Raw genomic sequence first — 17,038 nt, forward strand, 5'->3', positions numbered from 1 at the left:
CATTAATGCCTTATGCCTCCAGACAGTATGCTTCTACTAGAAAGCCCTTCTCACCTCTAAACTTCACAGCATTTTGTTTTATATCTGAATGATGGACCAATTTGCCCAATCATTGTATGGTATACTTTTTCTACCACTATGTTGTGAGGTTCTTGAGAACAGGGATTAATCCTGTGTGTTTTTCTCTTCCTAGTAATCAATCATACTTAGTAAACCATTGTTCATTTGAAATGCATTTAAATTTTTTAAAACATTTCCTGGATGAGAAAGAGAATAACAAATAAAGAAAGTGCAATGATATGTAAATATACATCCTGTAGGTTTAGTCAATGCTTTTCTGCTTAGCTCCTCTATTCCTGAGCATTTTCTTTCACCTCACTGTCCTCTATCATTACTGCATGAAATAAACTCCAAGTGGCAACTGACATTTGTCCAGAAGACTGTGAAATTAATTTATTTTTTAAAAATTCATATAAAAAAATTAGCCTGATGGTAATAGTACACTCCCTAAATAGTCACTGCAGATACTAGAGGGTAAGATTCTTCTGCACAGTGACTGTATCTTTTACCTCTGTCCCAGTTTCTCATGGGTTCTGGTCTAGAATATGCTTATTGAATGGAGAATGGCATGTTTAGCCAAGGTTTGGAGGCCATTTCTTTCTATTAAATATTGGCAAATTTTATTTAGATATTTATATTTAGTTAATTCTAAGTGAATATATTAGAATGAGAGAGGTTTTGTTTGTTTTATTTTTTGTTTGTTAATGAGCAAATTGGGAGCACAATGGGCCTGATTTCAGTCTACTAAACTATCACGGTGATTTTTTTCCATTGAAATGATGGTAAAATAATACTTAAATATTCATTTTTGATTTATTTTATTTTGCTTTGTTTTCTTTTCCTCTTCAAATGTGTGTGTGTGTGTGTGTTCGCATCTCTCATAATACTACATTGAATTTGTTTTATTTTAATAACTGGCTTTACATATACAGATTGTAAAAATATTTTAAAAGAGGCACAGCACCATCACATTAAGACTAAGAGTTTCATTGTTTTAAATTTGAAGAAAGAAAAACATTTATTTTTATTATATCCATTTTCTTTAAAGGAGATTTGATTCAGTACAATATGTTCAAAATTTACAAAATGTTATGAAACATAAATATATGCATATATACACACACATACATATGTATAAAGAGTATATTATAAAAAATTGATATCATTCTAAAACTAAAAATGAGAGGGATTATTTATTTTAATAAAAGATAACCATAGTCTAAAATGCTACCCTTGGCTAAAGTAGTATTTTAGAGATGGAATGATGTAATTATGTCTAAAGACAGCTACTACATTTTAACTATTACATAAGGAAAAAATATTTGCCTTTGAATGTTATGTCCTAAAAATAATGTAACAGCACAAAGTAGCATTATATTTCACATTTATTGAACTTTACTAAGAAAACACTAGTAGTTTTATGAATTCATCACTGATTATTCTTAAATTTAAGTTATTATTAAAAGGAAAGTTGCTCTTTGTGATGTGGCTATAATTTATAACCACAGACAGTCTGAATTTTTAAGCTAAAACTATACCTCACCTTCACATATCATTTACATATACTGATTACTTCCACATGTCTGGCATAAGGTAAAATAGTTTATGAGCATTGTAATACAGCTAAAGCCACAGTGAAATAAAATTCATCTTTGTCTAGAGTTCCTCAGAAATCTATTCATGCTGGTGCATTAAGAGTTTTTTAAAACAATTCTGTCTTCCAGAAAAATCCTTTAAAAGCCGACTGTGGTTAGTGTCACCTCCTTTTCTAACGATGTCTAGATTACCCAGTCTGGCTTCCAAGTGTCTTCTGTTAGACAAAAGCCCCTTTAAGTCACTCTCAACATGTTCTTCATTCTATTTACTAGCTTCAGACTGCAAGTTTATTTTCTTGAGTGACTGAATATCCTCTTTCTTGCAAATGGGTTATTTGCGATCACAGGTGGTTCATAGAATTGGTCAGAAAGACTCAGACTTTATATCTAAAATGTTTCATTCAGACTCAGGGACATATTAAATAGGAATATTGTGTTAATTCCTATATGGATTCAATACTCCTTAAGTTGTCATGAAGGATGTTGTGTCTTCATGCACCAAGTCATAACAAAATAATATTCAAGGTAACCATTACGACATTTGAGAGGATATGCTGTAAGTACAGGAGCAAATAAAGCTAGTCATTTCCTGGTTAGTTTTACCTAATATTGAATGACTGATTTTGTTCATGTTGAAAACATGAATTGGAAATTATAGCTGTGGGATGCAGCCAAACCCTTTCCTTAAGAACAGGTGCTTCCTTGCTCAGCTGGGTTCTGTGGGTATTCATAGCCAGAAGACCTAAAATCAGGTCTCCTTTCATCCCCATCATTAACTTTATATATACTTTCATACAGATTCCATTGAAATTACACTGAAAACTGTCAAGTATAGGTCTACAGTCAAAACATTTAGCTATACCTAAATGTAGGTAAAGGACAGGAAGACCTAATGTTGGACTCAGCTATTTTTTTTTTTTTTTAGAGATCGTTCATTTGAAACAGTTGATTTTTACAGTTTTCTCTTGTCTTCACTGACTAGTCGATGTTGACAAACTTCATGTTTTTAAACATTTACAATTTTACATTACATGTCTTTGAAAGAAGCACACCACAAATATAACAGTTGTGATTTTCTTTGTATGATTACTATTAATATAATCCACAAAACAAGTAATACCTAGAAAATACATGCATGTAAACCCCACTCCTAATGATCAAAACACTATAATCTGGAACCTATGCAACTATTAATCTGCTTCAAGGAATTAATAGTATTTGAATATCTTCTACATATCAGGCATGGATTGGGCAACTTACACATGTATTGTCATTATCCAAATGATAGCTTTTATAAGGTAGCTATTATCCCCACATTAGAGAAGAGAAATCTGAGTCTGAAAAATATATTATCATGCCAAAGTCTTCATACTAAAAAGTGCCAAAGCCAATTCAATGCTTTCATCATTATGCTGAGATTCCTCTTGTCTTTATGAAATCATGTTCCAGTAATTAAATTTGAAAACTCCATTGCTTTTCAATAGCCTAACAAGTAGGTACTTGGATACTGTAAGCACAGCCAGACTTTCCATTCAATAACACTAAATAATAATGTATATTATCAAATATATATATTTTAATTGAATATATGCCATTATTTTGCACATTACAAGAATGTAAAATTTTATTCTTTTGGAAATATGAAAAGGTAATAAATCTGGTACACTAGAGACATTCAGCCATTATCTTCATCTATAAATATAACTACATTGTATAAAAAATATGGTATAATATCAGCAATAAGCATTTGTTTGAGTGAATGTGGTCCATAGCATGTGTTGCATGTGGCACAGCTCAATATTATAGTCTAAGATCTATATGAAAGAAACAAATCACTATAGCATCACTGATTTCACTTCTTTATGTGGAATCTGCTTAAATTAAAAATATTTATTAAAAATTACTATACCAATGTTTATATGAACAAACATTTTTTCATAGAGTAGCATTTTCTCCATTTTGACAGCTAAAGAGCAAAGCCAATCATTAAGTATTAATCTAGGTCTGATGAAACAAGAGTGGACAAAACAGACATTGACCCTGCCTTGCTAAGTGATTTCACGGGTGCCAGAAAGAAACTTCTTTTTTTTTTTTAATCCTTTGGTCTCATTTTGTGGTATGTTAGAAATCTTTCCTAAGTAGTTGTCTGGATGAGGCTGTCTCTGTGTTAGAGTGTGCAAAGGAAACTTTAAATCTTTACTGAATAGGCACCTTGGGAAGCAAAAGAACTCTGAGACTGTTGAACATGAAGATCACGCAGTGAAAGTAAGAAACTTGGTGGCTCCGGGCCAGCCCATGAGAGCCTAACAGAGAAATGGAATCTGAGGAGTCGCTTTTTTTGAGCAAAGCCTCCAATTTCATCTGGTTAGAAGCAAGTGCAAAGGAGTGAATCCCTGCATACCAGCCCAGAGGAAAAGCAAACAGCAACAAAAAACAAAACAACTTCATCAAAAGAATGATAAACTCACACAATACAGTTAATTGAACAGGAAAAAAAAGAAGTCATCCATAGTATCTTGCTTTGCCCAAATAGTGACATTATGATAAAGAACAATGTGTGTATGATTTCTAATCAAAAGATCTAAATGTATGCTCTGCCATAACCTAAGAAAAGTTGAAGGACCTAATGTGTAGAATATTTATAGGTAGTGAGCTTTATCCTAAATGGTGCTAGATGCTGGATTTTAAAATTTTACATTAGGGCCGGCCCTGTGGCTCACTCAGGAGAGTGTGGCGCTGGTAGTGCCGAGGCAGCGGGTTCGGATCCTATATAGTGATGGCCAGTGTGCTCACTGGCTGAGCCGAGGGTCGCTATCCCCTTACCGGTCAAAAAAAAAAAAAACTTTATATTAATGCATAAATATTGTCAGTTTTCAAAATGTGATTTGCATTCTTCCGGACACATGATGATATATTGTTTTATGTAAATTAGGATAAACTACATGTCCACATATAAAGTCTTTGTATCTCAGGGGAATGGGTCATAATGTGAAGTTCAGTCTGATCTGTAGTCATTTGTTTCAGAATCTTTCTTCAGCATTTCAGAAGACGACTCAAAAATTCAGATAACTCAAAAAAACTGGAGGCATACTCCCAGGTTTCTGGATTCCTAAAGCATTGCTTTGCATGTGTCACTCATTTATAAACTTTAAAAACTTTGATCATCTATTTGCTAAAGTTTAAATCCTGTAAGCTCTGTTTGAAAATTCTCTACCATTTATCTATATCTAATCTGTTCCAGTGGCCTTAAATGATCTTTCTTCCAATCAAATATTTTACTAAACCATTTTCCAAACCTTCAAATTAAACTTGGCTATGTTTTGTACTCGAATTCATTGTGCGTATGGCCTCAATTCCTCTCCTTAGCCCTCTCACCTGGAATGATCATCTGCCGCTTACTTATTACTTAAACCACTTCATTCAAGAAGTATTTAATGAGCACGTGTCATGCACACAACTCTATACTTAACGTGACTGGGAATATAGGATGGATAAAGAACAGATGCAACGTTAACAAGTTTACAATCTGTGTCTTCTCCTCTCCCAAATGGTAAGTTTCTTCAGGAAAGTTACCATATTGTGCTTTATGCCTCTCTGTCTCTTCTAAAGCCTTGCCAAAAGGGATACTTGGCATGGAAATATTTATTGGAGAGGACAGTATCAGCAAACAACCGAGAGCGGGGACGATGTGCCATTATGGGACATGCACCCAGGAAGGAAATGATATGGTGAAGGGAGTACTCTGTTGGGCCATGGCCCAGGCTGCAAGTTGAAGAAAGTTTCACTTTTTATCAGTTATCCATTACTACAAATTGTTGTATTACCCACTTGTCATTCTTGAATTCTCGAGGTCCTCACCTACACATAATCAATTATTTACAAATCACTAATTCATCTATACTTTCAATGTGTCTCATCTCCAGGCTTTCTTTCTCATTCCCATTATCATGATCCTTATTCAGCCATTTACATCCTCATATGGGAGTATGAACAACTACAGGACCTCCAAATAGTGTCCTCTGTTCCTTAGACTACTTTAAGTTGATCATTCTTACAGGTCACACTAAAGAGTTTGGGCTTTAATCAGGAGGAATTTTAAATAAGTGAAAGGCATAATTAGATTTGAATTTAGGAAAGAATTCTAGCCAGCGATGACAGAAAAAGAGATAATAATTATAGGTAGCTATTGCAGTAACAGGTCAAGTGATAATAAGGGCCTGACAAACCAGAAGAGGGAAATGGGCAGATTTGAGAGGCAGACTCAAGAGAGAAACTGCAGGACATTGAGAATGGTTACACATGGGGTGGGCCAGTGAGGAAAAAGGGATCAAGTTAGTGAAAATTTAAAGTGTAAAGATTACCTAATTTAAAAACTGTCATTTTGTTTGCTCTGCTCTGGATTCAGATGCTAAAAAGGAAAGATTTCTAACCTTCCTCTATGAGCAACATGAGGGCTTTTTATTTTTGAGGCCTGGAAATTTTTCCCATGCCCCCAAGGGAGAATTAACAGGATTTTGTTTTCAAAAGGATAGCCTTAAATAACATTTATTTGAGTAGACCAACACAATATGGATCGTAGATTTGTACTTCCAGAGGAAAGGGGGGAGGGGCAGAATCAGTTTTTTTAAAAAGGTTATATATTTCAAACCTGGAAAGATGAAAGGCTATTGTGTTGGGAAAATCTGTGTCTTGATCACACTTTGTACCTTGAATATGAAAGTGCCTGAGAGTAGAAAGATTTTGTGCAAACCTGTGGAGGTAAGACACTAAGCACTGTGGTCTGGACCAAGATGCTGAGGAGACTTAGTGGAAGGGCCTCTGAAAGGGGCATCCTGGCAACTTGCTAGAGTAGCAGTGCCTAAGAAAGAGCAAAGAATGCAGCTAGACCGAAGCACAGACAGTAGAAGATGCCCTGGGAAGGCCAGTCATAAAGGGCAGAAGATCCTAGCCAACCGTGAACTGTTTAAATCCTGACACCAAGCAAAGATAGAGACCATCTCCCAAGACCTTCATTCCAACCCTGTACTCTAATGACCGGCATTCCACTTCCCATAATTCCCAAATAATGTAATATGATTTAGAAAAATGACAGCATGTGACTTTTCTCATATTTGAGTATTATGGTTACACACAAACATATACATATACTAAATATAAACATACCAGTTTATGTATTGCTTTATCTATAAACAATTGTACAACTACAAGGAATTACACTCTTATGATCAAAATTCCAGAAGGGACTTTTTGCAATTTGTGTCACAAGATACCATGAACCTACAACTTTGTCTACTATATTATGAAATGTTCTAAGATTTTACTAGCCTGTTTGTTATGAAGCTAGTTTTTCTTAAGTGAGCCAGCAAAACATCCTGAATGATAACAAAGAGCTAAGTGAATTAAGATATATGCAATATATAAGTTCACATGTAAAGATATTTGGCATATAACGGAAATACACAGTTACAAGGGCATTTTAATTCCTAGTACCCATCTTACAGATGTTGTAGATGTCTTCATATTAAAAGCAAACACGTCCTTAGGCAGAAGTGATAGCACTTCCTTAGTAGTCCTACTGTATGCACTTTATTTATCTAAGAATCTACTCATTCATGAAGAAATCTGACAGATGATTTGTGTCTTTGTGGGTGTGCCTTATACATAGAATGCAAGTAAGAAATAATAAAAATAACTCACTTTTGTAAATAATTAAAGTTTGAAAAGCTGATGAAAATATAATTTCATTTAAACTGATATTTAAAGGTTAGTAACCACAGAGCAGAGTTTATTCTACTGAAATTGCAGATTTGAAGATAAAAAGTTAACATTTCTGAAACATCTGATGAAAATTCATGAGTACTTGCAAGCTTGGATTTGACCTCAGGTGTAAACAACTTTGTTTTAGCTTTGCCCAAATATATTCTCCAACGCTTGGTACCAGGCCTTAATAATTTTTTAATACCACTTAGTAGCTAGGATTTGCACATAACAGTGCTCTTGGTAGTTATCCTACTCTCCTTTATTGATGATATTTCTATGTTGCCACAGAAATAACATTTTTTAAAAAGACTTTTCCATCAAACACTGTAAATTCATTTATATTCTATATATCCATCTATAACCTACGAGTATACTCAGGAAATTGGCCTATTATCCTCTTCCGCTATCTCAATTATATGATCTCAGGATCTTAAAGAACTCAGCATAGATTTTGTATACCCACACTTCAGCAAACACCCCTGGGACTATTTCCTATCACATTGACTGTCCTGAGCAAGTGGTGGCTTGGAAGCAAGGGCTGGGGATGGAAGTTGGTACTCCCAGCTGCAGAACAAAAGGCCAAGCAAAGAAAGAGGCTGACTTGAAGATGAAACACAAGGGCCAATGAGCAACTGTTGCTCTTGATAAGTAGAGCAGAGGAAGCCAGGAGGGCTGTTAAATGATAAGTCTCAGTCACTCGTCAGAAAGCAAAGCCAGGATTCCCCAACAGTATGGACAATGAAAAATAGACAACCTGAATTGTTTAGCGATTATACTTTCAACTTTTGGTAGGACTGATGTGCTCTATGCAAACATTTAGATTCATTTTTTTTTTTTTAATCTGTAGCCACTATTTGGTTTTAAAGTAGTCTCCATTTTTTCTTTCTTTCTCTTTTTTTTTTTCTTCTGGCCGTATGTATTGTGACATGATAAGAGAATAAGAAAGATCAGGGTATTCATTCAAAGAAATTAAACAATTCCTCAACCTGGTTCCTAAAGTCTTCCAAAATGTTTTTACTGTTGTCCATTTTCCATCTCTTATCTGCAGGAAAACAAACATGACTCGGATACTTTCTTGTTCAGTCCCGGAACAGGTATGGTTCAGAAAGTGATATTACTGCTTGCGGAGGTACTGTGCTCTCTGCATGCTTGTGTGCCCCTAAATGCTTCAGCTGGTATCCTCCAATCCTAGCATCTAGCACCACACTTACTTTCTCCACAACATTATAATGCACAATTTATTTATCATAAATTGCTTCACTATAAATTTGCATTTTTTTAATCCAAAAAAGAATTTTGTTTCATTAACAGCTATATTTGGGGTTTAAAAAAACATTGTGTGTCAAATAAAGCACAAAATCATTCAATAATGAGTAACTCTGTGCTAGCCACTGAGAATATAAAGAAGAAAAAAATACATATCTGTCCTTGGGAATCTCACAATCTGGCACAACAAAGATGATTCACTTAAGCAGTTTCGCAGACTAAAATCATTGATGTATTTGATAGAACTAACCTTCATTTCGTTTGCTGATGAAGACTCAAGTGAGTGATGCTATATTTTATCTAAAGACATGTTTATGATTGTAGCAACACATTAAGTTGCTGTAAGGTTTGGTCAACATTGTTTCCCACGCCACGTCTCTCCAAGCAAGGGAAACCTAGAAATTCAGGTTTAATGACTCATTCAGGAGATGACAAGGCTCCCTAAACTTGTGGTCCCTTTTAAGTTTTACCCTAAGCTTGTAGAAAATACTAAGACCAAATAATTCTTCATATTTATCAACTGAATTTTATTTTTGCTTATATTCATTCCCTAATTCAAGTATAAATTGTATATTTTCTTATCCTGGGCTTGACAGAGTCCAGCTTTGTTACTGTTTGGAAATAGTGTGCAAATTCCCTATTTATACTCATGTTTATGTCTTGGCAATAGGAGGAGATAGTAGCTGGAGACATTCAGACGCACTTGTATTAGATAGAATTTATTGATTCTTCTATATGTTTAATTGGGATAATTTAAAACAATTTACAAATTAGAAGGAGTCATTCTTTTAAAAGTTAACCAGATGTAATTTTCTAAAGATTGTTTTACCTTCTCAACTAGCAAAATCTCCTATTATAAATGATGGCAGTAACATGCCACAGGCAGGCTACCTCATTCCTGGTAAGCACACTTTATGATTTAGGATATATATAAAACGTAAAACAAAATGATGAGTGAGGTTACACCAGTACTTCACTCATTATTCTTTTTTTTTTTTACATTTTACAGATCAATTTCATATATAAAGCCCCATTTAATTTAAAATGTATTTATTTATTTATTTGTTTTTTTATTTATAACCATTTACTTTTTCAGGGTCAAAGCATACCAATAAATGCACGCAATGAGCACATCAAAATCTTTAGCAAATTCCATTTTAACAAATGGTTCTGTTTTGTGTATTTTACATCTCATGACTCTTATGACAGTTTTTCCAAGCTTGGCATCCACGCATTATTCTGTGTGTATTTATCCTAGCAGCCTACCCATTTCCAAACTAATGAAAGAGCTGTCACAAATTGCTAGTGCCACCTATTAGTGGAAGCATAGAACTGCAAATCTTGATAATTCTTTTAAATAGCACCTTGGAAATCACGAGGGGTAAAAGCCATTCCAAGAGTCACGCTTCTTCTAATTTATGATTACACCTGCCCATCCTTTTAAACTAAACTCTAACTCTATGCATTAAACTTAGTTCAATAGTGTCATGAGTTTTGGAGATGTTACCTACAACTTTGCAGCAATAGATCATTTTACTGTAGATTTTTTCCCATAAAAGTTTGATAAGAGCAATGTCTTATTCAATTAATATGTAGATCTCCATGATATAAAATCGTGACTTTGTAAATGAAAGTTGTTAGATGATAATCAATTCAAAATGTATTTTAGTACTAGTTACTTTGGAAGATTTTAGAAAGATTCAAGAATAAATTCTATGTAGGATGATCCTGACTTTATACTTTAAAACTCTTCCAAAAGTGTAAAGGTGTGGTATTTTGACCTTTGAAGTTCACTTGGGTGTCACTGAAGTTTAAATAAGACAAATTGGGATTAGATGTTAAAACACACAATTTATCACAGACAACTGAACGTTCATAGTAATATTAAAATACAAGTCTCTTAAAGCGTACATCTGAAAACATGAAGCAAAATTTAATTCACAATACAATCATATATTTACACTAAGCATAATATCTTCTATAACCAACAGTTTTACATTTATTTTTGTTGCTAGAAATATATGCAATCATATTGATTTCTAATTTATTAATTAATTTCTAATTTATTCCTTAAAGATTCTTCGATTACATTAATTTGTGAATATAAAATTTAAATATAAGTGATCCCAAATCACAATATATGTTAATTATTTGTTTGATTTATGTGTGATAATTAAAAATAAGAAAACAAAGAGAAATTAGATATCACAGATCTATACATCCATTTAGTTGGCTAAATATCTAAGAATTTCATGTCACTCAGTGTTGAAAATAATTCATATGAAGAGAAAAACACAACATAAAAAGTTAGAACTGGAAAAAGTATTCAGTATTCAGATTTATTTAAGCTAGTAATGACTGAATATCGTTATTCAAAGTTGATGGGTTAGAGGCTTACATGAAATGGTTTTGTGGTCTTAGTTACTTTCTTACTTGCTAAAGCCTACACTACATAAATTATTATTTCAAAGGCCAATCTGGTTAGCAGCTTTAAGCAAAGAAGCCACAAATTGGAGACTTTCACTAGCCCTCACTTGATCTGACTTGCACTGAGTCACGAGATGTGTGACTGAGAATTTTGTTTTATTTTATGTTCATTTTTATTATCTTGCCAGGACATACTTGCTGAACAGGTAAAAAAAGAGTTCTACTTTTGAGTGTGTTTAAATTCAAGATCCCAGAACCAAATTATAATTTTTAAAGTTAGTAGAATTTGAGAAGAAAGGTTATAAGAATCAGCAAGTGAGAGACTTGGTACCAAATATGCAGTAGCTCTCTTTTGAAAAAGACTTGATAAAGAATTTATAACTTTGCTCTATGCATATATGCGTGTGTGTGTGTGTGTGTGTGTGTGTGTGCATGTGTGTGTCCTTTCCCCCCCTCTATCTTTCCTAGAAAAACATTCCATTTTAGGTGTGAAGAGGTTTTAGTATAAGACAAATTCCATTCTATACTATTATGTAAATACTTAAGATATCCATGAAAACTTTTCATGGGACTCAAAAGATCACACCCACTCTAATATGTACACACAACTTAAAATATGAATGTAATTTTAAGCCAATAACACTTTTATTCATCAAAATTTTTATTGCAATTTACAACCTGTTAGATTGCCTAGATTACTCTTCTCAACCATAAAATAGAAACATAAAGTTATGTCATTCATACATATACTCAAACATATGTGTGTACATGTATGTGTGTATATATATGCATATGTATGTATATGCATGCATATACACACAACACACACACATATACACACATACTATTTTGGCAAAAGTAAAGAAAATCTCTGAATGAAAGTCAACCAGTTTAATTAGCAAACCATTATTCATTTAAATTAATTTTTGAAGAGATTATAATTTATTGAGCAAAAGGAAAAAGGTAGAGAAAAAACTTTTGCAACTTTTACTTCAGAATTTTTAATTAAATAATACTGTCTTCTAGTATCAGAAAGATATGTGTGATAATTTTTATACTACTGATAATCACATTCTTTCAACTATTAAACAACTTGACTCTGGAAAAAAAAAACTTTAGGAAATATGAAAAGAATGCCTTTAATATGTCTTCCATTTATTTAAGTGCTATTTATGAGTCCTGACTATGAAAGTAAGGTTAAAATAATTGATTTAACCTTTGGATTCACAGGATCACCATCACACTGAGAGTTGCATATGTCTTTGATTTCTACTAAAACTTAAGCACATAGTGTCCTAGAAAACTCCATTACACTGAAGGATGGAACATTTGTCACTTGTTTAAAACCCAAAACCTAATTTATTTTCTAGTGATTCACATAGGTTTTTTCCTGAAGATTTCATTGCACCACATATCCCAAATGGAAGATTATATGATTTTTCTGGTATTTCAGGAGAAAAGTGAAATTTGACTAGTTTTGCAAGGGAAATAAACAGTTATGCACCAATTTTTAAAAAGAAGCCCTTTAACATTTAGCTATATTACATATATTTAAGGAAAGCAAAATTATCTCTGAGTGAATATTACTTAAGGATAATTTCTGTGTGACTGCTGAGATTTACAAAGTTCTCACGTTTTCTTCCCCCATAAGGATTCTAAATCAGATTGGTTCAGAGGAAAAGCCAGCCTAACCCATTTTTCTAATATTATCATTTCTCCAGATGGTCCTGAACACATCTATTCAATGCCTTTTTCCTCAAAAGCAAAGAGGTGTCTTATGAGATATGTACATACATCCACTACAAAAGCTGCTTGTTTTTACTTCTTTTTTCTTTCTCATTTCACATCAAGTCTCTTTCATCTCCCATCAGGCAAGATGAGAAGTAGGAAGTAAGCATAGTGGTTGCCTGAAACTTCATCTTGGCAACCTGAGCAATGAGTGAGTTAATGGTAGATCTTTGAAAACAAGTGACCATGGGAAATTAAGGTTGGCAGGGATTTAACTCTTCATGAATCATGCTGGAATATATTTAAGGGCAATGCAATGGCTGTTTTAACCATGTTTGACATCTAATTAAGGAGGAACAAGAAGTAGCTAAAAAAATTAAAAATCTCTACTATAGTTTAGAAACAAAGTACTGATAATTGGCTACCTGGCATTTGCTTTGGCAAAACAAGTGCACAAGTAGAGACAAAAAGATAATGACAGACCAATAAAATGACAGAAGAAAAATTGCTTGGACCATTTCTTTTATTCTTCTTGGTGTTGTTCATTTTACAGTTTCTTTTACCAAATTGCCAAGTTCTAGGTACAACAATAGAATTATGCAGCTGTAGGGCAGTTTTTGATTTAAAGGAAAGCAGAATACTTCTAATGGACCTCACTGCTAAAAAAGGCTTGTAAAGACAATGTCAAATATATTCATCTTGTCAACATATACAGCCTGCTTTATCAGACAAGTTTAAAGCATGTGTGCATGACAAAGGGGTGTTCTAACTAAATGCTGTTTTTTTAATATATAGAAAGGATAGGTGCCCCCCCTTAATGGAGAGTAATCTATTACCATAGAAATAAAATTATTGCAAAATAATGATGCATACTTCCCTATTTTTATTTTATATTACAAATCCTTTAGCACTTAGGCAAGTATATCTAAAGCAACTAGATTTTAACAATGTTTTTTTGTGATTTCAAACTTGTTAATCTAAAATTATAGCATATAGCTATTCACATCTTTTAGAACTAAACTTGCATATACAACTTACTCATAAGAAATATAAACTTGGATAAAGTGGACCACCAACCTAAGAATTATTTTATGGTATCTTCTCATGGAGTAAAAATGGAAAGCAAAAACTGATAAAAACACAGATGCCATAATATCATATACTCTGGAAATAATTTAAAGACAGTTACTGAATAGAAACATAATAGAGATTGAATTAAATATTTAAGGGACGTTATAGGATCTCTTTAAAACTTGCATAATAAGTACAATTGCAAGACTGTTTGTGGATGTTTAAAATATACTCCCAATTTGACACCCAAGAAATTATGCCAAAAAATATTTTCAAATGTATTTTCTCTGACAAGTATTGAATTCAAATAAACACTTTTAATAGGTGTTTAATTATTTAATCCAAAGTGTGAAAATTGCATTTCTCTTTTCTATTCGAGATCTTTATTCACACTACAGCATTCAGAAAAAGATGTTCTCCATCATGTGAAAATTAAAGAATATGTTTTCTGGCATAAGAGCAGTGTACAGTAGACAGACATCTCCATAGATAGATTCAATAATTTTCTTTGACCTTATAGGCTAAAAGCGGAGCATAATTGAAGCTTCTCATTGCCCCACCCCCAATTCTAGAAATCTGAGAATCACCGAAATCAACACCTTAGGGAGTATATCTGCTTGTTAAAACATTTTAATTTTCAACTCTATTTTAATAACACTTGAATTATATAAACGTATTTTGCCACTAAAAGTTGTATATATCATTTTGAAATCTATTTTAGCATTACTTTATACATCTATCTATAAAATCTATCTAAACAAATATAGAACAAATATTTTCTTTAAAATCCTCATTAAAAAACAAGCACATACTTAAACTGTGACCAAATAAATTACCATGTGATCAGGTTATTTTTTCCTTTGTCAAATTTATACTTTTTTAAGGAGAAGTTCACGCAACTAGCTATGCAACTGGACAGTAACGCCTCTTCAATTCTCACTAAAGTACATACGGAATTAAATAGTATTATATTTCAAAGCCTTTAGCTTTACAACAATTAGCCAAATACACAGTCTTTTGTACAATCATAACACACTGTAGGAAAACTAGTCTGTTCTCTCCAGTTTATGTTCTCTTGGCAAACCGTGATCTACCGCTTATGTTAGGCATCTGATTGTCAGATTTGAACAAACTGAATATTCATGATGACAATTAACCATTTAGTGTCTAAAACTAAGAAAATACAATTTATTATAACAATTATTATAGGTGAGGCATGCACATCTACAAAGAGACCTTTTTGGCATTAGTGTTTTTAAAAAATACTTTAATAGAAGTAAAGTCAGAAAAATTAACAGAACATGGGTCAGCATGTACCAGGCATGCAGTTCTCTGGAAATGTGATTAAATGTTCTTTGTTTGCATTTAAATTGTCATATATCAAACCGAAGACAGGCTTTTTTAAAAAAGTGTTTAAATCATCTCAGAAAGATAAACATAATCACATAGGTTTCCCAGGTCAAACTAAGGGTTTGATGGTTTGGGTTGGGAGGGAGTTCAAGGAATGAAAGGGAAGGCATTACAGAGCTAGCCAGATAAAAGAAAAATATTTACCTTTGTAGGATAATTTCAGCCTTGGCACATTGTTCTTCCCATTTTGGTAGTTTGCTCTTGCTGTAAGTAATACTCCCCAGAAAAGACAGACAATCCTAGTCAACCAGCCCATGCTGCAGACGCTGTAGGTTCCTATGCTGCTTCAGTCTTCCTTCCTGTATTGTGCGGCCAGAGAAGTTCAAACAATCTGGAAACTGGAGGTAACAGGTGATTTAGGTCAGTTTCATTCATAAATGTAGACAATCAAGACCTCATGGCAACACTAACACCTCTTCTTCTGTAACAGCCACTGAAGCACAGAAACTTCAAACCCTCCAAAAAAAAAAAAAAAATCCAGCCAGGCACGGGATAATGAGGCACAACTGTTGTGTGTGGGGGAGAAAAAAAAAAAAAAAATTAGCAAGGGCTGCTGCAGTGGTGCTTAAGAAGCAGTTCCTTTTATCTACGCTCCTCCGATAGCTGGTGGCGGACTCTAATCCTGCTCCCTGCTTCATTCGGCTCCTCCGAGGAAGCAGAATGAAAGGGAAACACACACAGAGAGAGAGAGAGAGACAGAGAGAGAAAGAGAGAGAGAGAGAGAGGAACCGTGAGCAGCGCAGACTTTTCCTGTACACATGTAGGGAGAGATGACACAGGATCCCACAGACAGGTTTTCCCAACACTCACTAGACCAGCTGACAATGGGAGAACAGGCGAGCTCAGCCCACTCCCCTTCCCTCCTGTCACACAACACATGCAAAAAACATCTCGTAGAGATTACAGCCGGGAGCAGAACCCTCCAGCGTGCCTGTGAAAGGCATGTAGCTATAAATTTACTTCCCAAGGCAAGCGCTGTTTTATAGCCATTTTGGGGTGCAATTTTGAATTAAAAATCTGAATTCTGCTACCTACATAATTTATAATTCGTGTTCATTATACAAGCCCACTGAACTTGTGCATTATGTGCATGAGTGTGTGTGTATTTATATGCTTCTCGTCCATATAACTTTAACCACTGAAGGTTTTAAAGCCTTGTTAGAGATCATTCCCTCCTCCAAACAAACCCCCTAGGCTCAGCCATCTCCTTCCCCGCCCCACTGCAATTTCAGCGAAGAAATTCCTAGTAAAGCCCATTTCAACAATCAGTTCAAGACAAATATAGGTCCACTGAGAATTATAAATTACAACAGGGGATTCTCAAAAGGATACTCAGAATTTAAAAACGTCTATGGTTTTCCAGCTTCTGGAATGCTCTGGCTAACATTTTTAATGCATCACATCTCATTAATTAAAGCCACATCCCTAGTTTTTGGTTTAAAGGGCAGAGGAAGATGACAAAGTTCACAAAAGTCCCTGCTGAGTGTCAAGGACCAACATAAAAAGAACATCTCTGTGTCTTCATGAGATGGTGAAGGGTTACTAAATTTTCCGTGGGACACATATGCATGTATTCAGACAGTCCTACAAACACTGTTAGGTCTTTCTTAAACAGGCATGTTGTTTGTGGCGTCTGAATTTCCTCTTCTGTTTTTCTTTCAATTTTTCCGAAAGCTGATATCCTTATAGGATGTTATTGGGGGATTTTGTATAAAAGTTAA

The 17,038-nt window shown here is 33.9% G+C and overlaps 1 protein-coding gene across 1 annotated transcript in view; it reads right to left on the minus strand.

Moving 5' to 3' along the window:
* Positions 1-15,573, minus strand: part of SEMA3A (semaphorin 3A) — a 200,575-nt gene extending 185,002 nt beyond the window's left edge. The window contains exon 1 of the mRNA XM_063100149.1: positions 15,462-15,573. Within this exon, the coding sequence (XP_062956219.1) occupies positions 15,462-15,573 (112 nt within the window). The remainder of the gene's footprint in view (positions 1-15,461) is intronic.
* Positions 15,574-17,038: the final 1,465 nt, after the last annotated feature.

The sequence above is a fragment of the Cynocephalus volans genome, chromosome 6 (assembly GCF_027409185.1).
Source record: "Cynocephalus volans isolate mCynVol1 chromosome 6, mCynVol1.pri, whole genome shotgun sequence".
NCBI classification, from domain to species: Eukaryota; Metazoa; Chordata; class Mammalia; order Dermoptera; family Cynocephalidae; genus Cynocephalus; species Cynocephalus volans.